Source organism: Aotus nancymaae, unplaced genomic scaffold, assembly GCF_030222135.1.
Source record: "Aotus nancymaae isolate 86718 unplaced genomic scaffold, 86718_ANA_hifiasm-v0.15.2.pri h1tg000028l, whole genome shotgun sequence".
Lineage (NCBI taxonomy): Eukaryota > Metazoa > Chordata > Mammalia > Primates > Aotidae > Aotus > Aotus nancymaae.
The window spans coordinates 25,829,082-25,856,001 of record NW_026988441.1 but is presented as its reverse complement, the minus strand read 5'-3'; the positions used below and the strand labels follow the sequence as shown (position 1 = coordinate 25,856,001).

The 26,920-nt window shown below is 45.3% G+C and overlaps 1 protein-coding gene across 3 annotated transcripts; it reads right to left on the bottom strand.

Annotated features, from left to right (window-relative positions):
- Nucleotides 1-4,336: 4,336 nt before the first annotated feature.
- Nucleotides 4,337-26,620, bottom strand: ZNF14 (zinc finger protein 14). Of its 3 annotated transcripts, XR_010344325.1 has the most exons (6): nucleotides 26,468-26,608; nucleotides 16,071-16,197; nucleotides 15,799-15,859; nucleotides 13,041-15,100; nucleotides 8,505-8,760; nucleotides 4,337-5,949 (listed from the first exon to the last, which is right to left on the bottom strand). XR_010344325.1 is itself a non-coding variant. In XM_012443638.3 (4 exons), the coding sequence occupies exons 1-4, from the start codon at nucleotides 26,468-26,470 to the stop codon at nucleotides 13,363-13,365; spliced, it is 1,929 nt and encodes a 642-aa protein (XP_012299061.2). In that variant the 5' UTR covers nucleotides 26,471-26,620; the 3' UTR covers nucleotides 11,129-13,362. The 3 variants fall into 3 exon arrangements, 1 of the variants encoding a protein (XP_012299061.2); XR_010344324.1 differs by lacking the exon at nucleotides 4,337-5,949 and having other exon boundaries at nucleotides 7,927-8,760; XM_012443638.3 differs by lacking the exons at nucleotides 4,337-5,949; nucleotides 8,505-8,760 and having other exon boundaries at nucleotides 11,129-15,100; nucleotides 26,468-26,620.
- Between the last annotated feature and the right edge of the window lie 300 nt (nucleotides 26,621-26,920).

Below are 26,920 nucleotides of genomic sequence, written 5' to 3'. Positions count from 1 at the left end.
ATTTTTAAAACCTATTTTTAAAAATACTGAATTATAAGCTGCCTACAAGAGACTCCATTATTATTATTATTATTATTATGAGGTGGAGTCTTGCTCTGTCACTCAGGCTGGAGTGCAGTGGCACGATCTCAGCTCCCTGCAACCTCTGCCTCCCAGGTTCGAGTGATTCTCCTGCCTCAGGCTCCTGAGTAGTTGGGATTACAGGTGTGCACCACCACACCCAGCTAACTTTTTGTATTTTTAGTAGAGGCGGTGTTTCACCATGTTGGTCAGGCTGGTCGCAAACTCCTGACCTCATGATCCGCCTGCCTCAGCCTCCCAAGTGCTGATATTACATGTGTGAGCCACCGTGACTGGCCGAGACTCTCTTAATTTTTTTTTTTTTTTTTTAAGACGGAGTCTTGCTCTGTTGCCCAGGCTGGAGTGCAATAGTGTGATCTTGGCTCACTGCAACCTCTGCCTCCTGGGTACAAGCAATTCTCTTCCCTCAGGCTCCTCAGTAGCTGGGATTGCATGTTCGTGCCACCATACCTGGCTAATTTTTTTGTATTTTTAGTAGAGACAGGGTTTCACCATGTTGGCCAGGGTGGTCTTGAACTTCTGACCTTGTTCCTCAGCCTCTCAAGTAGCTGGGATTACATTCGTAATCTCAACACTGTGCAGCTAAGACAGGTAGATCACTTGAGCCCAGGAGGTCGAGGCTGCAGTGAGCTGTGATTGCACCACTGCACTCCAGCCTGGGTGATGGAGTGAGACCCTGTCTCAAAAAAAAAAAAAAAGGAAAAAGGAAAAAGAAAAAAAATGGTATATGCAGAAAATGTAATATTCATTAGCCTTATAAAAGGACATCCTCTCACATGCTACAACATGGATGAACCTTGAGGACATTATGCAGAAATAAGCCAGTCCCAAAAAGACAAATAATGTGTGATCCTACACGGATGATTCATGGAAAATTGTCCATAGAATCACGAACTGGAATGTTAGTTGCTAGGAGCTGAGGAGGAGAGGGGTAAGTGAGGAGCTGTTATTCGATGGGTACAGAGTTTCAGTTTTGCAAGATGAAAACTTTCTGGAGATTGGTTGCACCCCCAGGTTAGTATAGTTGATACTACTGATCTGTAGGTTTGGAAATGGTTAACAGCTGGGCATGGTGGCTCACACCTGCAATCCCAGCACTTTGGGAGGCCGAGGCGGGTGGATCACTTGAGGTCAGGAGTTTGAGACCAGCCTGGCCAGCATGGTGAAAGCCTTTCTCTACTAAAAATGCAAAAATTAGCCAGGTGTCGTAACATATACCTATAATCCCAGCTACTCAGAGGCTGACAAAGGAAAATACAAAAATTAGCTGGGTGTGGTGGCACACAGCTGTAATCGCAGCCACTCAGGAGGCTGAGGCACGAGAATCACTTGAACATGGGGGTCAGAGGTTGCAGTGAGCCAAGATTGAGCCACTGCACTCCAACCTGGGCAACAGAGTGATACTACGTCTCAAAAATAGTAACAGTAATGAAGTGTGTCCAATTGACTGATTTTGAATTTTGAGCAAGACTGTCAAAATTTTTTGTGTGGGATATGCTGGGTGTGGTGGCTCACACCTGTAATCCCAGCACTTTAGGAGGCTGAGATGGGTGGACTACTTGAGGTTGGGAGTTCGAGACCAGCCTGGCCAACATGGTGAAACCCTGTCTCTACTAAAAACACAAAAAATTACCCAGGTGTGGTGGCGTGCACCTATAATCCCAGCTACTCAAGAGGCTGAGACAAGAGAATTGCTTGAACCCAGGAGGCAAAGGTAGCAGTGAGCCAAGATCATGCCACTGCACTCCAGCCTGGGCAACAGAGCAAGACTGCATCTCAAAAATAAAAAATTAGGGGATATAGCAAAAACAGTGCTTAGAGATACGTTTAGAGCATTGGATGCATACAGGAAAAGAAGAAACATTTAAATCAATAATGTAATCTTCCAGCTTAAGAAACTAGAGAGAAAAAGAGCAGTATAAAGTTATATCTGGCCTGGTGCAGTGGCTCCTGCCCGTAATTCCAACACTGGGAGGCCAAGGCGGGTGGATCGCTTGAAGATAGGAGTTCGAGACCAGCCTAACCCATGTATCAAAACCCCAAGTCTACTAAAAATACAAAAAATTAGCTGGGAGTGGTGGTTCAAGCCTGTAATCCCAGCTACACGGGAGGCTGAAGCATGAGAATTGCTTGAACCTGGGAGGCGGAAGTTGCAGTCAGCCGAGATCACGTCATTGCACTCCAGCCTGGGCAACAAGAGCGAAACTCCTTCTAAATAATAAATAAATAAAAACTACTGAGCCAAGTGTGGTAGTTAGAGCCTGTGGTCCTAGTTGCTTGGAAGTCTGATGATCACTTAAGCCCAGTTTGAGGCTACATCACCCACCACACTACAGACAGAGTGAGACCATCTCTAAAATAAAAAATAAGTTCCAATCCTTGAACACCCAGCTTACATTGGGCCATGTAAACTTATTTAAACTGGTGGGGTCCCAGAGTTCCCATTTCTTTGTGATAAAGATTTATTTCTTTGTGATAAAGATTTAATTTTTTTTTTTTTTTTTTTTTTGAGACAGAGTCTCACTCTGTTGCCCAGGTTGGAGTGCAATGGCGCCATCTCCGCTCACTGCAACCTCCACCTCCCAGATTCAAGCAATTCTCCTGCCTCAACTTCCTGAGTAGCTGGGATTACAGGCACCTGCCACCACACTCAGCCACTAATTTTTTTAAATTTTTTAAGATATAGGGTCTCTGGGCCGGGTGTGGTGGCTGATGCCTGCGATCCCAGCACTTTGGGAGGCTGAGGCGGGCGGATCACCTGATGTTAGGAGTTCGAGACCAGCCTGACCAACAGGGCAAAATCCCATCTCTACTAAAAATACAAAACTTAACCAGGAGTTGTGGCAAGTGCCTGTAATCCCAACTACTCAGGAGGCTGCGGCATGAGAATCGCTTGAACCCAGGAGGGAGGGGTTGTCGTGAGCTGAGATCATGCCACTGCACTCCAGCCTGGGCAGCAGAGCAAGACTCTGTCTCAAAAAAAAAAAAAAAAAAAGGATACAGGGTCTCATTATGTTGCCCAGGCTGGTCTCAAACTCCTAGCTTCAAGCGATCCTCCCTCCTCAGCTTCCCAGACTACTGGGATTACACGCATGAACCAACGCGCCTGGCCATGACTGCCTTTTCTCTGTGTGAAAACACACAGAATAGTTTGGATTTCTAGTCACGTAAAGTGGCAGGTTTCAGGTTCTTTGTCTGTCAACCATCTGTAGTGTGGATCATTTGGGTGGTTATGGGGAAAACTTCAGGGGACCACCTCAGCCTCCAGAGGAAGCCACTCCATTTTGCTGGGTTAGAAGCCACAGGCAGTAAGGTCACTCAGCCTACATGTGGCGCTGTGACCTCAAGATGAGCCCTCTGGTGTACTGGTAAGCCGCAGTGCTGAGGAAGGCCTGGGCGCGCTGGTTGGGGTTTGGCATTGGGAGAGCATTCTCTGCTTTGGAGGGGCTAATACCAAATGCTCCTTGCCCTCCCTCCCCCTCCCCTTCACTCTGCTCCCCTCCTCTCCCTTGTTCCTTTCCTCCCCTTCCCCTTCCTTTCCTTTCCTTTTCCCCTCCCCTCCCTCCCTCTCTCTCTCTCTTTCTCTCTTTCTCCCCCTCCCCTCCCCTCCCTTTCCCTCCCCTTCCCTTTCCTTCTCTCTCTCTCTCTTTCTCTTTTTTTTTTTTTTTTTGAGACAGAGTTTCGCTCTTGTTACCCAGGCTGGAGTGCAATGGCGCGAACTCGGCCCACCGCAACCTCCGCCTCCTGGGTTCAGGCAATTCTCCTGCCTCAGCCTCCTGAGTAGCTGGGATTACAGGCACGCACCACCATGCCCAGCTAATTTTTTGTATTTTTAGTAGAGACGGGGTTTCACTATGTTGACCAGGATGGTCTCGATCTCTTGACCTCGTGATCCACCCGCCTCGGCCTCCCAAAGTGCTGGGATTACAGGCGTGAGCCACTGCGCCCGGCCTTCTTTCTCTCTCTTTTTGAGATGGAGTCTCACTCTGTGGCCCAGGCTGCATTGCGGTGGTGTGATCTCAGCTCACTGCAACCTCTGGCTCCCAGGTTCAAGTGATTCTCCTGCCTCAGCCTCCCGAGTAGCTGGGATTACAGGTGCCCACCACCACGCCCAGCTAATTTTTGTATTTTTAGTAGAGACGGGGTTTCATCATGTTGGCCAGGCTGGTCTGAAACTCCTGGCCTCATGATCCGCCTGCCTCTGCCTCCCAAAGTGCTGGGATTACAGGCGTGAGTCACCACACCCTGTCTCATCTCTTTTCTTTGACAGAGTCTTGCTCTGTTGCCCAGGCTGGAGTGCAGTGGCTCAATCACAGCTCATCACAACCTCAACCTCCTGGACTCAAGCAATTCTCCTGCCTCAGCCTCCCAACTAGCTGGGACTACAGACACGCATCCCCACACCTGGCTAATTTTTGTATTTTTTTTTTTTCAGAGGGAGGCAGGGGTGAGGGTGGGAGGCTAATTTTTGTATGTTTTGTAAAAACAGGGTATCGCTATGTTGCCCAGGCTGGTCTCAAACTTGTGAGCTCAAGCAGTCCGCCCACCTCAGCCTCCCAAAGCACTGGGATTACAGGTGTGAGCCACTGCGCCCGGCCTCAGGTGGCCCTGTCCTATTGGCACAGCTTCGGGCCTCCCCCATGCAAGCTTCCAGCTTGCTTATCTGTGTTTGCAGCTCCATTTCTTCAGGCTGCTTTTTGTTAGAAAAGAAATGACTTGGGAGCCTGCCTTTTGTTAAAAGGGAAACTCTGCAGAGGACTCTCTTACCCTCACTGTCTGCCTAAATAATTTCTTTCCACTTCCTGTATCACAGGGGATGAGAGTGTACCAGGTAAGAAGAGAAGGCCCAGCTTGACAAAGAGCTGTGGGGGCCGGGGTGTAAACCCCCAGAAACGGAAGCTTCTGTCCCAGGTGGCCCTCCACGTATTATGGAACCAGTTAAGTCAGCCAGCAACAGTTCGTTAAAGCTTCCTGGATGTCCTCAGTCCTGGTTAGGACATCCTGTTTGTGTGCCAATTGTTCCAGGAATCTCCCATTCAACCAACTGTTGAGGGAGGGATTAGCACCCTAGCGTTATAGGAGGGACAGCAGAACACGCTGAACAGGAGAGATTGACAGTTGTTTATTAGTTGCATACGTTCACAGCCCAGAGGAGGAGGTACCTGTCATATTCAGGGGTCCCAGTGATTCCAGTTAACCAATTTCCTCAGGGGAGACATGTCCCCTTCAGTCAATTCCAGTCAAACATGAGTCTTGGCGGGGCGAGGTAGCTCAGGCCTGTGATCCCGGCACTTTGGGAGGCCAAGATGGGTGGATCACCTCAGGTGAGGAGTTAGAGACCAGCCTGACCAATGTGGTGAAACCCTGTTTCTACTAAAAAAACAAAAATTGGCTGGACATGGTGGTGGGTGCCTGTAGTCCCAGCTACTTGGGAGGCTGAGAGAGGAGGATTGCTTGAAGCTGGGTGTCAGAGGTTGCAGTGAGCCAAGACTGCACCACTGAACTCCAGCCTGGGCTGGAGACTCTGTAGTAAAAAAAAAAAAAAAAAAAAGCCTTACACACCATCTGAAAGAGTTTCAAATTCTGGGCTGGATGTGGTGGCTCATGCCTATAATCCCAGCACTTTGGGAGGAGGAGGTGGGCGGATCACCTGAGATCAGGAGTTTGAGGCCAGCCTGGCCAAGATAGTGGAATCCCATCTGTACTAAAAATACAAAAACAAATAGCCGGGAGTGGTGGCACACGCCTGTAGTCCCAGCTACTCAGGAGGCTGAGGCAGGAGACTCACGTGAACCCGGAAGGTAGAGTTTGCAGTGAGCCGAGAATGCACCACTGCACTCCAGCAGGGGCGACAAAGCGAGACTCCATCTCGGAAAAAAAAAAAAAGAGTTTCAAGTTTTGGAGCATTTCACATTTTGGATCTTCAGATCAGGGATGTTCAACTTGTAATTATATATACATGTTAATTATAACACTGTGGTACACTATGTGTACCATATATGTAATAAAGTACATAAACTAGGATTAGACACTATATACTAAATGTATTTATATCTATGTATACTGATGCACCCCAGCACACATACACACATGATAGCAGTCATCCCTTGGTAAAGGTGGGGTGTTGGTTCCAGGACCCCCCCACAGTACACACCAAAATCCACACATACGCAAGTCTCGCCATCATCCCTGTGGAATCCACTTATAAGAAAAGTCAGGGCCGGGCACGGTGGCTCACGCTTGTAATCCCAGCACTTTGGGAGGCCAAGGTGGGTGGATGGCTTGAGTTCACGAGTTCAAGACCAGCCTAAGCAACACGGTGAAACCAGTCTCTACAAAAAAGTACTAAAGGCTGGGTGCGGTGGCTCACGCCTGTAATCCCAGCACTTTTGGAGGCTGAGGCGGGTGAATCATGAGGTCAGGAGTTTGAGACCAGCCTGCCCAACATAGTGAACCCTCATCTCTACTACAAATACAAAAAATTAGCCGGGCGTGGTGGCAGGCACCTGTAATCCTAGCTATTCGGGAGGCTGAGGCAGGAGAATCCCTTGAACCCAGGAGGCAGAGGTTGCAGTGAGCCAAGATTGTTCCATTGCACTCCAGTCTCAGTGACAGTGCAAGACTCCCCGTCTCAAAAAAAAAACAACAAAAAAAAACCCAAAAAATTAGACAGTCATGATGGTGTACGTCTGTGGTCTCAGTTACTCAGGAGGCTGAGGTGGGAGGATTGCTTGAGCCCAGGAGGCAGAGGTTGCAGTAAGCTGAGATCAAGCCACTGGGCTAGCCAAACCTTGTCTTAAAAAAAAAAAAAAAGTCAGCCTTCTATATACTTGGGTTTTGCATCACACAAAAACTGTATTTTCTTTTCTTTTCTTTTTTTTTTAAAGACGGGGTTTCACCATGTTGGTCAGGTTGGTCTTGAACTCCCGACCTCAGGTGATCCACCCGCCTTGGCCTCCAAAGTGCTTGGATTACAGGTGTGAGCCACCATGCCCGGCCCCGAATACTGTATTTTCAATTGGAATTTAGTTGAAAAATAATCTATGTATAAGTGGACCCACACAGTTCAAACTCATGTTATCTGAAGGTCAACGCCATGCTGTATTGTGTAATACACTTATACATGAGTATCTCTTCTGAATGGAGATGCACGAAGCCTCAAAAGAGCAAACCAAATCCAGCAATCTGTACCTGCAAACCATGACCACTGGAATTCTACCCAGGAAAGCAACATTAGTTTCACATGTGAAAAATAATGTAAGCTGGGCGTGGTGGCCCACTCTCGTAATCCCAGGCTGAGGCAGGCAGATCACTTGAAGCCAGAAGTTTGAGACCAGCCTGGCCAATGTGGCAAAACCCCATCTCTACTAAAAATACAAAAATTAGCCAGGTGTGGGCCAGGCGCGGTGGCTCACGCCTGTAATCCCAGCACTTTGGGAGGCCGAGGCGGGTGGATCACGAGGTCAAGAGATTGAGACCATCCTGGTCAACATGGTGAAACCCCGTCTCTACTAAAAGTACAAAAAATTAGCTGGGTATGGTGGCGCGTGCCTGTAATCCCAGCTGCTCAGGAGGCTGAGGCAGGAGAATTGCCTGAACCCAGGAGGCGGAGGTTGCGGTGAGCCGAGATCGCGCCATTGCACTCCAGCCTGGGTAACAAGAGCGAAACTCCGCCTCAAAAAAAAAAAAAAAAAATTAGCCAGGTGTAGTGGTGCACACCTGTAGGCCCAGCTACTTGGGAGGCTGAGGCAGGAGGATCACTTGAGCCCAGGAGGCCAAGGCTGCAGTGAACCATGATCTCACCACTGCACTCCAGCCTGGGTGATAGAGCGAGACTCTGTCTCAAAAAAAAAAAAAAAAGTGCTTTTCTGTAAAAGTAGAAAATGGGAGTTCAAGTATGCGAAAGTAAGGGCTGCAAATGGATTGATGCTGCTGCTCCAGCCCCTCAACTGTTATAAATAGTAGATGTTTCCAGAAACATCCCTCATCCCTCATGACTTCACCTTTTATCAGTTTGCTTTTCCACTGAGCGCACCGTGAGGGCAGCAAGGCGTGGGTCTCATGGCTCAGACGCATGCTGTCCTCGGAGCGCTTCCTGGTAGTCCACCTCCACTAAGGCACATCTGCCAGCAGAACTACCTCTAGATGGCCTCACGGGACCCCACCATGCTCAAGCCTGGCAAGGCTACCCCCTGACCCACGTCTGCTGTTGGGGTAGGATGGAGGCCTACAAAACTCAGACTAAACATCTTGAAGTGAGAGAAATGTCACTTCTGGTACCCAGCGAAAGACAGGAAGTTGTGGTGAGATTGGATGGTGAGCTGGCTTCCCTCGTTCCTGCCACGTCCCTGACAGGACACTCTGACTTGCTATCCAGGTAACAGTGGGCACTGCCTCCACCAAAGGAAGGGGCTGACACTTACCATGGCTGCACAGCTCAGCAAAGGAGGAACTCTTCGGTGGTGTCAGAACAGTTTCTTGGGAGTTCAGTTCACTTTGTGTTCTGGGAGTGACATGAAGCAAGTCTCCTCCATGGCCGGTGGCGCTTCTCTGACACGGTGACTTCCCGTACACCACAGGTTGGAGTTCTGCAGGGTGGGTCCCGTTCCATGAAGCATAAGTGCTGGCCTTGGAGGCGAGGCTACGAAACCAGCCCTGCAGCTGCACACACGACACGCACTGAAGAGAGCAGACCTCATCATTGTCAGGGCCCAAGCCAGGTGGAATGTGCCAGAAAATCTGGGGTGGGCCAGCTAGGGAAAGTAAGAAGTTTGATTGTGTCCTGCAGTCTATGGCTATACCACCCTGAACATGCCTGATCTCATCTATGTCCTGTGGCTGGGACATGGTAGGGCATGTCTCTGTGGTACCACTGTTGGTTTCGAGACTTCTGTGGAGGTTGGTACAGAGCTGGTGGTTACGGGACAGTGGATCTTATATGGCCAAAGGGCATGTGTCCCATGACACAGGTTCTGCCTTGGCTTCTCCAGCCCTCTCACTTTAGAGCTACCTGGGCTGTCACAGAGAGATGTTCTGGTGTGAACTTTTAAACACATTTACCGGCAAGAATCTACAGTGTGGGTTTGGATGGGAAACGGAGCTAGAGATGACCTCCAGATGGCCTTGGAATGACATGATGCTGACAACTGTGAATTAGGGTGGCCACAGGCAGATGCCACTGGAGAACTGTGGGATTCACCTTTATTTTCAGAACCACAACATTCCCAAAGATCTGAACCAAGGACACTGATGGAAACTGAAAGGCAGATTGTGGAAGCCCTAATTCTGTGCAGTCATGTGTGTGAGCTAAGGGCTGAGAGTGTTTCTTAACTTCAGACTGGATTCCAAGAAAGGCCTGTTGGGGCCCCGGTCCTTTCTCCTCCGTCCTCCAGTTTGTCCTAAGATGGTGGAAAGGGTTGCATGTGTAATTGAAGACATTTCCACATTGCTTACACTCAAGAAGCTGCTCTTAAATGTGTGAGTGGTTTCATGATCTTGAAATGAACTAGGATGTACAAGAAACTCTTAGAAATGACAGAAAAGAAGTTAAATGAATATGAAACTGAAGAGTTTAGTTTCCACAGAGATTTAAAAAGTAGTCAACTTGAGGCTGCTCCTCTGGGCACACTGCTTGTGGGGTGGCCCTGCTCTGCAAGGAGCAGCCCTTTTAAAAAAAACAAAAACTAGTCAACTTGAAATAGATATTCAGATTAATAAGATAAAAGATACGACTGATAATCTTACAGCAGAACTGGAAGCTGCATCTTCAAAATGTCTATATCTAGCTAAAAACAATCAAGTTCTGCAACAGGAATTATCTATGAAAATGATACCACAGAAATGTAAAGAATTTGAGAAGAATAAAAAGGTGTTGGAACAAGAAGTGAGAATTGGCTAGCTTGGCTTAGGTAAACAGCAAGGGAAGGGTGTCTGCAAAGCCCCCAACCCACTGGTTAGTGCCTTATTCCCACATATCACAAGTGCTCTGATTGAATTTTAAAAAATAATAATAATTAACACAGGGATTTGTGCCTAGAGACATGCCTGCAGCTGCACAGATAGAATTTTTAGCCCACTCAAGACAAGAAAACTTGCACAAACCTTCAGCCCACTTAAATAAAGAAACAAGGCCCAACATAGAAATGCCTTTGTCCTTTGCATAACTAGCAGGCTCCCAGGAAACATCCTCTACTACTTTGGTGGGCATTTACTTGGTGGGCTCTGGTGGGTTCCAGTGAGCACTTTCTTTTTTTAAATATGCTTTAGCCTCTATGAATCATCAGTTCAGCCTGTGATTGGTCCCAGGCCAAGGTCCTGGGCCAAGCTGAGTCATGCTTTGCCAAGACAGCCTGCAGACTAGTAGTAAGCACATACCTTCCCCTTTCCAGTCCATCAAAACCCCAGACCCGGGCTGGGCATGGTGGCTCATGCCTGTAATCCAAGCATTTTAGAGACCAAGGTGGGCGGATCACCTGAGGTCGTGAGTTCAAGACCAGCCTGACCAACATGGTGAAACCCCATCTTTTAAAAAATAAATTAGCCGGGCGCGGTGGCTCACGCCTGTAATCCCAGCACTTTGGGAGGCCGAGGCAGGTGGATCACGAGGTCAAGAGATCGAGACCATCCTGGTCAACATGGTGAAACCCCGTCTCTACTAAAAATACAAAAAATTAGCTGGGCATGGTGGCACATGCCTGTAATCCCAGCTACTCAGGAGGCTGAGGCAGGAGAATTGCCTGAACCCAGGAGGCAGAGGTTGCGGTGAGCCGAGATCGTGCCATTGCACTCCAGCCTGGGTAACAAGAGCGAAACTCCGTCTCAAAAAAAAAATAATAATAATTAATTAATTAAAAAAACAAAAAACAAAAAACAGCTACTCAGGAGGCTGAGGCAGGAGAATTGCCTGAACCCAGGAGGCGGAGGTTGCGGTGAGCCGAGATCGTGCCATTGCACTCCAGCCTGGGTAACAAGAGCGAAACTCTGTCTCAAAAAAAAAAAAAAAAAAAAAAAAAATTTAAAAAAAAACAACAAAAAAAAACCAGACCCAGCTTCATAATGGGCAACCCATCTGGGCCCCACTCTCTGTGGTGGAGAGCTTTTTTTTATTAAACTTTTGCTCCAATCTCACCTTTGTGTCCACGTTCCTTAATCTTCTTGGAAGTAGGAGAAAGAACTCAAGTACTACCTCAGAAAATAAAAATTGCTACATTGTGGTGCATTGGCAAGACTGCAACAGAAGTAGTAAATCTGAAAAGTCGTATGGAAATAAACATGATATAGAATATGTAGATTAGTTTAAATGGGAGATTGAAGAAAGAGCAAGACAGGAGAGAGAAAAATTAGAAGTCCATCTACAGAACGAATGAGATACTAGCAGCAGTCAGCACCAAGCTTCTACAGAGAAATAGCAGGTCAAATCTTTATTCTCCATTCTTACTACAATGCCAGTCCAAGAGTCACCTTGTGTTGAAAATCTTTTTTTTGTTTGTTTTGTTTTTGTTTTGACATGCAATCTTGCTCTGTTACCAGACTGGAGTGCAGTGGCATGATCTTGGCTCACTGCAACCTCCACCCCCCAGATGCAAGTGATCCTCCTGCCTCAGCCCCCCAAGTAGCTGGGACTACAGGTGTGCACCACCACACCCAGCTAATTTTTTGTATTTTTAATAAAGACAGGGTTTCACCATGTTGACCAGGATGGTCTTGATCTCTTGACCTTGTGATCTGCCTGCCTTGGCCTCCCAAAGTGCTGGGATTACAGGCGTGAGCCACTGCACTTGGCTGTGTTGAAAATCCTAATAGTGTAGTTCTCAACAGAGAATATATTATGAGAGAAAACTTAAGGATCCCTACCTCACAACCAGGGACTTCAAACAGCAGCATGAACTACTCAACCAAGACTCAGCCAGATGGGATAGAAAAAATTACAACTGGATAGAAATAACTACAGAAGTAAAAAATGCTGTTGCTGAATTGGAAATTAGCTCTCATATGGTTTCTTCTGTAGACTCCATTGAAGAATGAATCACATCTAAATCAATATGTCCTTTGGAAAGCATAATGAGAATATGTTCCAATTTTATTTTATTTTTTATTTTTTTATTTTTTCTTTTTCTGAGATGGAGTTTCGCTCTTGTTACTCAGGCTGGAGTGCAATGGCACGATCTCGGCTCACTGCAACCTCCACCTCCTGGGTTCAGGCAATTCTCCTGCCTCAGCCTCTTGAGTAGCTGGGACTACAGGCACGTGCCACCATGCCCAGCTAATTTTTGTATTTTTAGTAGAGATGGGGTTTCACCATGTTGACCAGGATGGTCTTGATCTCTTGACCTCGTGATCCACCCGTCTCGGCCTCCCAAAGTGCTGGGATTACAGGCATGAGCCACCATGCCCGGCCCTTATGTTCCAATTTTAAACACAAAGTTTATAATTTATAAGATCATAACATTACTGGGCTGTGAATGTGATACTTTGTGTCTCATTAAATATAACCTGACAATCTTTATTAAATGAAAATACTTTTGTATCATCATCAACAACAACAAAAAAACTAGGATGAAGAATTTCCCGCATTCTTAATATTTATAGGGTTTCTCTCCAGTATACATGCTCATGTGTGCTCAAAAGGCTGTGTGAAGGCTTTCCCAAATTTCTTACATTTATAGACTTTACCCCCACTCTGAGTCCTTTCATATATTCACACTCTAGAGGACAGTTGAAGATTATCCCACTCTTTTTTTTTTCTTCAGACAGTGTTCTGCTCTGTTGCCCAGGCTGGGGTGCAGTGGCATGATCTCAGCTCACTACAACCTCTGCCTCCCAGGTTCAAGCAATTCTCCTGCCTCAGCCTCCTGAGTAGCTGAGATTATAGGTATGCACTACCATGACTGGATAATTTTTTGGTAATTTTTAGTAGAGATGGGGTTTCACCATGTTGGCCAAACTTGTCTCAAACTGACCTCAAATATCTGTCTGCCTCGGCCTCCCAAAGTGCTGGGATTACAGGCGTGAGTGCCTGGCCCATTTTTTTTTTCAACAGATTTCACTGCAGCAGGAGTCTTGTCTTTAAAATGAATTAGGTCAACTGAAGGCTTAATCACAATGTTTACATTCATGTAGTTTTTCACCAGTGGCAATTCTTTCATGTGTTCAAAAGAAACTGGAACAATCAAGGGCTTCAAAACAATATTTGTATTCACACAGCTTCTGTCCAGTATGAACTCTTTCGTGTATTCAGAAAGAACTGGAACAACTGAAGGCTTTAGAATGCTGCTTACATTCTTAGGCTTTCTCTCCAGTATGAGTCCGTTCATGCAGTCGAAAGTGACTGGAAGAAATGAAGGCTTTTCCACATTGTTTGCATTCATAAGGTTTCTCTCCAGTGTGAGATCTTTCATGAATTCGAACAGAACTTGAAAATCTGAAGGCTTTCCCACATTGTTTGCATCGATAGGGTTTCTCTCCTGTGTGAGTTCTCTCATGCATTCGAAATTTACTGGAAGAAATGAATGCTTTTCCACACTGTTTACACTGATACGGTTTCTCTCCAGTGTGAGTCCTTTCGTGCAATCGAACTTGACTGGAACGAAGGAAGGCTTTACCACATTGTTTACATTCAAAAGGCTTATTCCCGGTGTGAATTTTTTCATGTTCTCGAAGGGAACTTGAAAAACTGAAGGTTTTAGCACATTGTTTACATTCATAGGGTTTCTCTCCGGTGTGTGTTCTTTCGTGCAGTCGAAAGGAACTGGAACGAATGAAAACTTTTCCACACTGTTTACATTCATAGGGTTTCTCTCCAGTGTGAGATCTTTCATGAATTCGAAAATAACTTGAACACCTGAAGGCTTTCCCACACTGTTTACATTCATATGGTTTCTCTGCATTGTGAGTCCTTTCATGTCTTTGAAGGGAACTTGAAAAGCTGAAGGTTTTCCCACATTGTTTACATTCATAGGGTTTCTCTCCAGTGTGAGTTGTTTCATGTTCCCGAAGGGAACTTGAGAAACTGAAGGCTTTACGACACTGCTTACATTCATAAGGTTTCTCTCCAGTATGAGTTCTTTCATGCATTCGAAGAGAAATGGACCAACTGAATGATTTGCTGCATTGTTTACACTCATATGGTTTTTCTCCAATATGATTTCTTTCATGCACTCGACAGGAATGAGAAGAGTTGAAGGCTTTCCCACATTCTTTACACTTATAAGGTCGTGCTCCACTGTGTGTTATTACATGTGCTCGAAAGCTTGCAGAATAAAAGAAGGCTTTTCCACATTCTTTACATTCGTATGGTTTCTCTCCACTATGAGTCCTTTTATGCCTTCGAAAAGAACTGAGAAAACTGAAGGCTTTACCACATTCTTTACATTTATAGGGTTTTTCTCCAGTGTGAGTTCTTTCATGAATTCGAAAGTAAGTGGGACAACTGAAGGCCTTACCACATTGTTTACATTCATAGGGTTTCTCTCCAGTGTGAGTCCTTTCGTGTCTTTGAAAAGACTGGTAACATATAAAGGCTTTCCCACACTGTTTACATTCATAGGGTTTCTTTCCAATATGAGCATGTTTTTGAAAAGACTGGTAATATACAAAGGTTTTTCCACATTGTTTACATTGATAGGGTTTCTCTCCAGTATGAGTCCTTTCATGTCTTTGAAAAGGTTGGTAATATATAAAGGCTTTCCCACACTGTTTACATTCATAGGGCTTCCCTCCAGTGTGAGTTCTTTCATGTTTTTGAAAACAGTGGCGATAACTGAAGGTTTTCCCAAGCACTTTACGTTCACATGGTTGCTTTTCATATTCCTGATACTCATTTGGTTTCTGACCAGTGTGAGATCTCATGTGCTTATTAAGGGATGAATGATGCACGAAGTCTTTCCCACAAAAGCTGCATTCACGTCGTTTTGCTCCAGTAAAAGTTTCCTTGCTGATGTTAACGTTTGGCATCTGGCTAGTGGTTTCTCTACATTTGCTACCTTTTCTACTTTCACAGAGTCTCTCAACCATATGACCTCTGTAAAGAATGAGCAGCACATAATTAGTGGCTTTTTAATTAATTATTTTATATTTATTAGTAGGTAGGAGAATTACATTTTAACCATTTTCAGAGAAAGTGTAGGATATTTGCCCTGTCTGAATTGTTTTGGAAGTTAATATATTCAATGATCTGAAGAAGACTCAACCATAGTTATGATCCAAAGTCAATTTTTTTTTTTTTTAATAAAAATGAGATGAGATGGAGTCTCATTCTCTCACCCTGGTTGGAGTGCAGTGGCACGATCACAGCTCACTGAAGCCTTGAATTCCTGGGCTCAACTGATCCTCCCACCTCAGCCTCCTGAGTAGCTGGGACTATAGATGCGTGCCACCATGCCCGGCTAATTTTTTTCTTTTTAGATGAGGCCTTGGTATGTTACCCAGGTTGGTCTTGAATTTCTGGCCTCAAGTGATCATTCTACCTCAGCCTCCCAAACTGCTGGGATTACCAGCATGAACTACTATGCCTGGCCAAGAGTCATATTTATAGAAGGGTTTCTAAATGCTATTTCAAAGTGATTTATTTTTCACATCCTGAACATCTATGATGTTTTTAAGAAAACATTCAGTGGAAATTTTCTAGGAATAAGTAAATTTGAAGCTGTGCTTATTGTTTTGTTTGCTTTCTTGTGAAATTCCCCCACAGGCCACTACTCTTCTGTGGCTGCAACTCACCTTCGATTTCTCCCCAGGTTTCTGTGGTCATCCTCAATGTCCTGGTCTTCCCACCTTTTTCCTACAATGCACACCCAGAAACATCATTATAAACTATTAGAAATTACAGAAAATTGTTACAGTCTCATTTCATGATGAGTTGTGACTCTGTCTGATTCAATCACCAAAGGATTCCCTTTCCACATTTCAGATTTTGGAACACAGCTGTGGAGCAAGGAACACTTGTTCTGTGTTCTGTATTTAACTAAGGAGAGAAATGTTGATATCCTTACCTAGACAGACCAGGTTCTTGAAGGTCTCCTGCATCACATCTTTGTAGAGCTTTTTCTGTGAAGAATCTAGCAAAGCCCACTCCTCCAGGGTGAAGTTCACAGCCACATCCTCAAAGGAGACTGAGTTCTGAAACATTCCACATATGTTTACAGGAGGATGGGTGAGACTGGTGGTACTGGGGATCTATACTCAATCTGTAAGAAGTTCACATATGGCCGGGTGTGGTGGCTCACACCTGTAATCCGAGCACTTGGGGAGTCCGAGGTGGGCAGATCACCAAGGTTAAGGCAGGCGCATTACCTGAGGTCAGGAGTTCGAGACCAGCCTGACCAACATGGAGAAACCCTATCTCTACTAAAAATACAAAATTAGCCAGGTGTGGTGACATGCACCTGTAATCCCAGCTACTTGTGAGGCTGAGGCAGGAGAATCGCTTGAACCTGGGAGGCAGACATTGCACTGAGCTGAGATCTCCCCATTGCACTCCAGCCTGGGCAACAAGAGCAAAACTCCATCTCAAAAAAAAACACAAAAAACAAAAACAAAAATTAGTTGAGCATCGTGGTGCATGCTGTAATCCCAGCTACTTGGGAGGCTGAGGCAGGAGAATTGCTTGAACCCAGGAGGCAGAGGTTGCAGTGAGCCGTGATCATGCCACTGCACTACTGCCTGGTGACAGAGCGAGATTCCGTCTCAAAAATAAAAAACAAAAAAAAGACTGAGATCAAATCATTGGACTATAACATGTTTTTCCTCTACTGACATCTTACCAGTATTGTCATTAGGGTTTCTGTGTAAAAACAGATGACTACAATGAAAAATATTGCACTGTTTCTTTCTGCATGTTTTAGACCTTATTTAACAGGTGTCTAGAGAACCCTAAAGATGACAGGAAAGAGAAAAGCAAGGACACCAGGGACACCAAAGGAAATTTTATCCTCTGCCATCCACAGCTACTGAAAACAGTAAACACAGACAAAACCAAGTAGGATAAACCGAAAACCTCACACTCAAGGGCTGTTGACCTCAGTTTCTTTTTCCCAGTACATCTTGTCCAGTTTTCAACAAAAGTTATATGAAATATGAAAAGGCTTTAAGAACAGAGTTAGAGGCCGGGCGCGGTGGCTCAAGCCTGTAATCCCAGCACTTTGGGAGGCCGAGGCGGGTGGATCACGAGGTCGAGAGATCGAGACCATCCTGGTCAACATTGTGAAACCCCGTCTCTATTAATACAAAAAAAATTAGCTGGGCATGGTGGCGCGTGCCTGTAATCCCAGCTACTCAGGAGGCTGAGGCAGGAGAATTGCCTGAACCCAGGAGGCGGAGGTTGCGGTGAGCCGAGATCGCGCCATTGCACTCCAGCCTGGGTAACAAGAGCGAGACTCCGTCTCAAAAAAAAAAAAAAAAAAAAAAAAAAAAAAAAGAACAGAGTTAGAACCCAGAACCAGATTAGGTGTAGAAGAGATGTTGGAATTGTCAGATCGGAAATTTAAACCAAATACGATTAATATACTAAGTTCTCATGGAAATAGTGAACCACATGAAAAGAAAAACAGACAATTTAAGCGGAGATACAGAAATTCTTTTTTTTTTTTTTGAGATGGAGTTCTGCTCTTGTTGCCCAGGCTGGAGTGCAACGCACAATCGTGGCTCACCACAACCTGCGCTTCTTGGGTTCAAGTGATTCTCCTGCCTCAGCCACCCGAGTAGCTGGGATTACAGGCATGTGCCATCACACTGGGCTAATTTTGTATTTTTAGTAGAGACGGGGTTTCTCCATGTTGATCAGGCTGGTCTTGAACTCCTGACCTCAGGTGATCCCCCTGCCTCAGCCTCCCAAAGTGGTGGGATTACAGGAGTGAGCCACCACGCCTGGCCGAGATATAGAAATTCTAACAAAGAATCAAAAGGTAATGAAGGACATAAAATACACTGCAACAGAAATGAAGAGCAGCTTTAGAGGTTCATCAATACAGTGCAAATGTCTGAAGAGACGATCAGTGATTTCGAAGAACTTTCAGTAAAACTTGCCAAACTGAAAAGGAGAAACAAAGACATCACAAGATCCAAAACCTGTCAGAAAATTACAAAAAGTAGAACATACAAATAATAGTACTAACTAAAGAAGAGAAAGGAACTGAAGAAATAATTGAAGCAATAATGACTGATAATTTCCCAAAATTAATGATATACATGAAAGGACATATCCAGAAACACCAAGCAACATAAATACCCCAAAATCCACACCTGGGTATATCATATTCAAGGAAAAAATTAAAAGACAAAGACAAACCTTGAAAGAAGTTACAGGGAGGAAAAAACAACGTATTTGTTATAAAAACATATAAAAATTTAGTCAGACTTTTTTTTTTTTTGAGACAGAGTCTCGCTCTGTTACCCAGGCTGGAGTGCAATGGCGCGATCTCGGCTCACCGCAACCTCCGCCTCCTGGGTTCAAGCAATTCTCCTGCTTCAGCCTCCCGAGCAGCTGAGATTACAGGCACGTACAACCGCACCCAGCTAATTTTTTGCATTTTCAGTAGAGAAGGCATTTTGCCACGTTGGCGAGGCTGATACAGAAATTCTGGCTTCAAGTTATCTGCCCACCTTGGCCTCCCAAAGTTCTGGGATTACAGGCGTGGGCCACCTCGCCCAGCCCCAGACTCTTTACATAAAATGAAAGCAAGAAGAGACTGGAGTGAAATATTTAAATCATTATAAGAAAGAAACCCCAACTACACAGAATTCTATATGATGCAAGAATATCCCTCCAAATGAAAGAGAAGTAAAAGCTTTAAGAGATGAGGAAAGATAGTCACCAGCACACCTGCCTTGAAAGAACTGTTAGAACAAATTTCCTACAAAAAAGAAAAACGTTAAAGAAAAGAAGCGTATTAGAGAAGAAATAAATGCAAGAAAATACAATCTGTTTTTTTTTGTTTTTTTTTTTTTTGAGTCGGAGTTTCGCTCTTGTTACCCAGGCTGGAGTGCAATGGCGCGATCTTGGCTCACCGCAACCTCCGCCTCCTGGGTTCAGGCAATTCTCCTGCCTCAGCCTCCTGAGTAGCTGGGATTACAGGCACGCACCACCATGCCCAGCTAATTTTTGTATTTTTAGTAGAGACGGGGTTTCACCACGTTGACCAGGATGGTCTCGATCTCTTGACCTCGTGATCCACCCGCCTCGGCCTCCCAAAGTGCTCGGATTATAGGCATGAGCCACCGCGCCCGGCTGTTTTTTTTTTTTTTTAATCTGACATAGAAGTTTGTCCAAAACACTAACAAGAACAATATATATGGTAAGTCCGGCTTATGGATAAATGATACGTATGGGAGCAATGTTACAGAGGACAGGAAAGGCGGAATTGGGAATACTTTTTCATGAGGTACTTGTGCAACCAGTGAGGTAGTACAGTGTTCTTTAAAAGAGGACTTGGGTCATTTGTAAGCATGTACTACAGACTCAAAGGCAATCACTAAAAGTATTAAAAAAAACAACAAACTATAATTGGTGTGCTGAGTGGGGAGAAAAATGGCATCAGGAAAAATCCTTAATGAATGCAGATAACGGTAGAAAAAGAATGGAAGATGCGAAAAGAAGAACAACAACGAATAGGAAAACCTAAAAGAAGGCCGGGCGCGGTGGCTCACGCCTGTAATCCCAGCACTTTGGAGGCCAAGGCGGGCGGATTACCTGAGGTCGGGAGTTCAAGACCAGCCTGACCAACATGGTGAAACCCTGTCTTTAAAAAAAAAAAAAGAAAAACATAAAAGGAAAAAGGGAGACATTAACACAACAAAATCAATAACGTGTCAAACATCAATGGTCTAAACACAACAAATGGTGGACAGATACTGTCAATAATGGATCCAATATATGGTGTTGAAAAGAAACACACTTTAAATACCCAGACACAGATACATTAAAAATAAAGGAATGGGGCTGGGCACGGTGGCTCACGCCTGTAATACCAGCACTTTGGGAGGCCGAGGCGGGTGGATCACGAGGTCAAGAGATCGAGACCATCCTGGCCAACATGGTGAAACCCCGTCTCTACTAATACAAAAAATTAGCTGGGCACGGTGGCGCGTGCCTGTAATCCCAGCTACTCAGGAGGCTGAGGCAGGAGAATTGCCTGAACCCAGGAGGCGGAGGTTGCGGTGAGCCGAGATCGCACCATTGCACTCCAGTCTGGGTAACAAGAGCGAAACTCCATCTCAAAAAAAAATAAAAATAATAAAATAAAATAAATAAATAAAAATAAAATAAAATAAAGGAACGAAGAAAGATATGCCATGCTAACACTAAGAAAAAGAAAAGTGATCATAGCTATGTTAATTTCAGACAAAGCTGACTTCATAACCTGGAAATCTCCATAATAACAAACTGATCAATTCACAGAGAAGACAGGGCAATCCTTAGTGTGTATGTGCACAAAAACAGAGTGGCAAAATAATGAGGCAAAACCGACAGAAGTGCAGGAGAACTGCATGGAGCCACGGAGCATAGCTGGAGACTTTACACCTCTCTATTAGGGATAGGAGATCCAGCAGCAGATAATCAGGAAGGACACTGTTGAACTGAACAGTACCATCAACTAGACTGAAAAGCAAAACACTTAGACCAGCAATCGCAGGATATCCACTCTTCTCAAGTTCACACGGAGCATTCACCAAGAGAGCCCACATTCTGGAACATAAAACATATCTTTTTTTTCTCTTTTTTTGAGACAGAGTCTTGCTCTCGTCACCCAGGCTGAAGTGCAATGATGCAATCTCAGGTCATGCAACCTCTGTTTCTTGGGTTCAAGTGATTCTCCTGCCTCAGCCTCCTGAGTTGCTGGGATTACAGGTGCCCACCACCACACCCAGCTAATTTTCGTATTTGTAGTAGACATGGGGTTTCTCCATGTTGGCCAGACTGGTCTTGAACTCCTGACCTCAGGTAATCTGCCTGCCTCGGCCTCCCAAAGTGCTGACATTACAGGAGTGAGCCACTGAATCCGGCATTTTTTTTTTTTTTTTTTGGACACAGAGTCTTACTCTGTCACCCGTCACTCAGGCTGGAGTGCAATGGAGTGATCCTCGCTCACTGCAACCTCTGCTTCCCAAGTTCAAGTGATTCTCCTGCCTTAGCCTCCCGAGTAGCTGGGACTACAGGCATGGTGCCACCATACCCGGCTAATTTTTTTTTGTATTTTTAGTAGAGATGGGGTTTTGCCGCATTGGCCTGGCTAGTCTCAAACTCCTGACCTCAAGTGATCCACCCACCTCGGCCTCCCAAAGTGCTGGAATTACAGGTGTGAGGCACCATGCCCTGCCAGGAAATTGGGCAGCTCAATTTTCTAAGAGCCTCTAAAATAACTGGAAGCCTCTAAAGTCGAAAATAATCAGGGAACTCATTGAACATCAAGGACTACACAAGTGACATCAGAGCAATGAGATACACAACAGAATTTCCACCTACCCTATAATCCCATAGCAGCAAGATGTATATAGAGATTTAACGGGCTACTAAAAAGAGAATTGAAAACTTTAGACAAAATTAGCACACTCCAAGAAGCTCTTAACCTAGCATGTTTTAATTTAAATCAAAGAGAAAGGGTTTGGCGGAGCACAGTGGCTCAAGCCTGTAATCCTAGCACTTTGGGAGGCTGAGGTGGGCGGATGATGAGGTCAGGAGTTTGAGACCAGCCTGACAAACATGGTGAAACCCAATCTGTACTAAAAATACAAACAGCCAGGAGTGGTGGTGCACGCCTGTAATCCCAGCTACTCAGGAGGCTGAGGCAGTAGAATCACTTGAACCTGGGAGGCGGAGGTTGCAGTGAGCCGAGATCATACCACCACACTCCAGCGTGGGCGACAGAGAGAGACTCCATCTCAAAAAAAAAAAAAAAAGAAAAGAAAAAAAGAAAAAGAGTTTATAAGAATAACCTCCTATTCTTACTTTAATCAACCAACCTTGGCAATGATAGAAAGATCATACCTTAGAAGGTGAGATTTGACTAAATGACAACACTATCTCCCAGCAGGAGATCTTGGCCCATGGACACAGAAATACTTATTGACTACAGGAAAAAGAGGAGACTTAGAATTATACAGAATCTCCAACTTTTCTCCAAATTCTCACTAGACCTAGATTTGTTACACCTTCTGCAATATAGCACTACACTGTTTTCTTCAAATCACTGATTGCATCAATATTTCCATAAGAATAATTTAAGGTGCCGGGCGCGGTGGCTCAAGCCTGTAATCCCAGCACTTTGGGAGGCCGAGGCGGGTGGATCACGAGGTCAAGAGATCGAGACCATCCTGGTCAACATGGTGAAACCCCGTCTCTACTAAAAATACAAAAAATTAGCTGGGCATGGTGGCACGTGCCTGTAATCCCAGCTACTCGGGAGGCTGAGGCAGGAAGAATTGCCTGAACCCAGGAGGCGGAGGTTGTGGTGAGCCGAGACCGCGCCATTGCACTCCAGCCTGGGTAACAAGAGCGAAACTCTGTCTCAAAAAAAAAAAAAAAAAAAGAATAATTTAAGGTACACTTTAATCCAGTTTTGCTTGCCACTCACCTAGTATTTTTAACTTCAACATCACCTCTAGCCATCCCTGGAATAACTAGTTTACTTGCTTAAGAACAACAACCTGGGGCTGGGTGCGGTGGCTCACGCCTTTAATCCCAGAACTTTGGGAGGCTGAGGAGAATCACAAGGTCAGGAGGTCGAGACCAGCCTGGCCAATATGGTGAAACCCTGTCTCTACTAAAAATACAAAAATTAGCTGGGTTTGGTGGCGGACACCTGTAGTCTCAGCTACTCAGGAGGCTGAGGTAGAATTGCTTGATTCTGGCCGGTCAGGCTCAGAACGGATGTCAGACCAGACCTGGTAGAACCTAAGTGCCACGTTTCTGTTCTTAACATTTGTGAACTAAATGCAGCATTAGAAACCATCCGAGGCTTAGCTGAACCTACAGACTCCAAGGACCCCGGTGGTCTGGCTTGGCTACTAACCTGTTACATAAGTTGTATTGCTTAACTGCTTAATGAGAGAGGAGAAAACAAATTATTTTGCTTGGTACATACTGCTGCTAGAAGCAACTCTCTACTATGCTGCTTAAGGAAGAGTTTAAGATGAAATTTACCCATTGAGTATTGTTACATGTTAGTTGTTACAGTGTTGTGTTTAATTAGATACATATTACAGATCTGATAATTAATATCAAACATTGACACAAATAGAATAAAATAGTTAATTTTTTTTTTTTTTTTGAGATGGAGTTTCGCTCTTGTTACCCAGGCTGGAGTGCAATGGCACGATCTCGGCTCACCACAACCTCCGCCTCCTGGGTTCAGGCAATTCTCCTGCCTCAGCCTCCCGAGGAGCTGGGATTACAGGCACGCGCCACCATGCCCAGCTAATTTTTTGTATTTTTAGTAGAGACGGGGTTTCACCATGTTGACCAGGATGGTCTCCATCTCTTGACCTCGTGATCCATCTGCCTCAGCCTCCCAAAGTGCTGGGATTACAGGCGTGAGCCACTGCGCCCAGCAATTTTTTTTTTTTTTTTAATAGCGATAGGGTCTTTCTATGTTGCTGGTCTCAAACTCCTGGCCTCACGCCATCCTCCCACCTTGGCCTCCCAAAGCGCTGGGATTATAGGTGTGAGCCAATGCATGCAGCCTAAAATATTTTAGAATATAAAAGGGATATAACAGATGCAACAACTACTACTACTACTACTTCTGTTCCTACCACTACTCCTAAAGCCACGAGAAAAATTCCCGAGCCTCGAATACATCGCCAACTCATACCTAAAATCACATATGCTAAATTCACATTGGATGGCAAACAGTATATGCAACTACCTTTATTTATGTATTTAATTTTTTTTTGAGACAGTCTCAAGGCTGGAGTGCAATGGCATGATCTTGGCTCACTGCAACCTCTGCCTCCTGGGTTCAAGCAATTCTAATTCTCCTGCCTCAGCCTCCCGAGTAGCTGAGATTACAGGTGTGCACCACCATGCCTGGCTAATGTTTTTGTATTTTTAGTAGAGACGGGCTTTGCCATACTGATTAGGCTGGTCTTGAACTCCTGACCTCAGGTGATCTGCCCACCTCGGCCTCCCAAAGTGCTGGGATTACACATGTGAACCACCTCGTCCAGCCTGCAGTTTTATTTCTTAAGAGCAAGGTTTGATTTTAAACACAAACTTAACTCCCATGTGTCAACTACCACTTCCATACTCTCCTCTATCTCACAGACACTTAATGAAATACAATCAATGATGACTCATATATATGACCTCACAGCATATCAAAAGGTGTTTAATTACAATACTGATTACAAGGTGGGCATCTTAAAAACCAATCTATTTACATTAAGAAACTTAATGATGAAAGACTGACTGCAAACAACGTACTAAGCGAAGTACTTTACTAACTCAGACTTGGAATAACGTAAGAAACACAACACGGGGTCGGGCGTGGTGGCTCACGCCTGTAATCCAAGCACTTTGGAGGCCAAGGCAGGCAGATCACCTGAGGTCGGGAGTTCAAGACCAGCCTGACCAACATGGTGAAACCCCGTCTTAATAAACAAAAAAAAAAAAAAAAAGAAAGAAAGAAACACAACACAATCAGGAAAATTATTTACAAAGCATTGGCATACAGCAGCTATGGTTCATCTGGATACATCCAAACCATCAGGATGTGAAGATTCAAGGTGATATATATTAAGCCTACTTGAATTAAGACGAGGAGACTTACTACTAGCTTTTGACCAAAGTACAGCTACAGATAAATGATCTACAAATACCCACCTTAGAAAAACCATTATTTATTGATAAGATTTTATACAAAAATAATTAGTATTCCAAAAACAAAAATAAAAAAGATAATTAGTATTCCAATGATGAAACACTATATACGACACCTTTCAGGATATGGTACCCAAACTACATTACTCACCTAACAGCATCAAAAAAATACCCACAATTAGCCAGGTGCGGTGGCTCATGCCTGTAATCCCAGCACTTTGGGAGCCCGAGGCAAGTGGATCACCTGAGGTCAGGAGTTCAAGACCAGCGTGGCTAACATCTCTAGTAAAAAATACAACACTTAACCAGGCGTGGTTGCAGGCACCTGTAATCTCAGCTATTCAGGAGGCTAAAGCAGAAGAATTGCTTGAACTATGGAGGCAGAGGTTGCAGTGAGCCGTGATCATGCCATTGCACTCCAGCCTGGGTGACAGAGAGAATCTCCGTCTCAAACAAACAAACAACAACAAAAACAAAAACAAAAACCCCAAAATGACTCTAGACTTAGGAAACTTCCACAGGATAACTGCTCAGAGAAAAACACACTGACCTATTACAACCACACGTGGAAAGAAAATCACAACATATACTTACAATCAGAATGTATCAAAATGGTATATGTCATAAACATCACTCTCACAAACACCTCAAAACTTACCACTTACATAAAAGAAACAACATACAGAGATTTTCCATCATCATGGCACTCCAACATAGGAGAAATCCCTTGGCTAGAAACCACACAGATAAACACACACAAACAAGAAAATTTAAAAGAAACTGAACAAGCTCACAATAAACTCCATCCACAAACCAAAGAAACTAAAAAATCGTACACATTAACACATGGGAACAAAATTACCCGGAGCGAAGAGAAACTAGAATTAAGGGTGGCTAGAATTAATATTTGATCAAGGAGTCCAAAGGGAAGAAACTCAAACTTTCTGATCAGTTAAGAAAAGGAGTCCCCTTCCCCGCAGTTCAAAAAGAGAGCCCACATTCAGAAGGTCAAAAACACTCCTAGGCTTGAGTGCTGGGAGCACTAGAGGGGGTCAGTCCCTGGTGATGAGGGCAGGGGCGTCTGAGCAGCCACAGGACTCTGGGAGCTCCTCTTGTCCTCCTGACCCTGGCAGGCTTCGGTTCCCACAAGTGAGGAAACCCCAGGACCTCCCCAGGCTTCGGTTCTCACAAGTGAGGAAATGCGCCCGTGGATTCATCGTGAGGTTTCCAGCCAAGTGGATTCTTAAACGCACAAAACACACAGACCGAGATGGGATCTCCCCAAGACCCTCCCGCTGTCACCGAACAATCCGGGGAGACGCGGGGCTGCGGGCGCGCAGCTGTCCAGTGAGGGGCTCCAGGGCCGGGGGCCGAGGTCGCGGCGCGGGGCCGGGACAGGACGCTGGGGATCCCGGCTGCCGGTCCAGCCCCCACGGAGAGAACCGAGGCTGATCTGCGCCCGTGGTGGCCCCGGGGTCTGCAGACCCCCGAGTTGACTGCAAGGAGGTCCCCGGCCTCGGCCACAGACGGTTCCAACCAGAAACCTTCCCTCGGACACAGGCCCCGCACACTCACCATTTCCCAGCGTTCGGGAAGTCCCGGTGTCCTCCCTACTGATGTCAGTACCTACAGGTCAAGGCGCGACAAAGGATGCACCAGAGCCACCTACAGCCCTTAGGAGCAGGTGAGACGCAGTTTTGCCACAGGCCAGGAATGGCGACGTCCGCAATACGCATGCGCAACGTGGCCCCGCCCTTTTGTCACTGAGTGATAGCCGAGCAGGAAGAGGCGTGGTTGAGCTGGCCAGGCTTCAGTCTGCCTTCTCTCTGCCAGGACTTTTGCATTTAAGCCAAATGTTTTCTTTTTTTCTTTCTTTCTTTTTTTTTTTTTGAGACGGAGTTTCGCTCTTATTACCCAGGCTGGAGAGCAATGGCGCGATCTCCGCTCACTGCAACCTCCGCCTCCCGGGTTCAAGCAATTCTCCTGCCTCAGCCTCCTGAGTAGCTGGGATTACAGGCACACGCCACT

Bases quoted from the DNA above. Each gene is read 5' to 3' on its own strand.
- ZNF14 (XM_012443638.3), bottom strand. The intron at 15,860-16,070 runs GTAAGGATATCA...TGTGCATTGTAG, and splicing joins CAAGAACCTGGTCTGTCTAG to GAAAAAGGTGGGAAGACCAG. The intron at 15,101-15,798 runs GTGAGTTGCAGC...CATTCTTTACAG, and splicing joins AACCTGGGGAGAAATCGAAG to AGGTCATATGGTTGAGAGAC.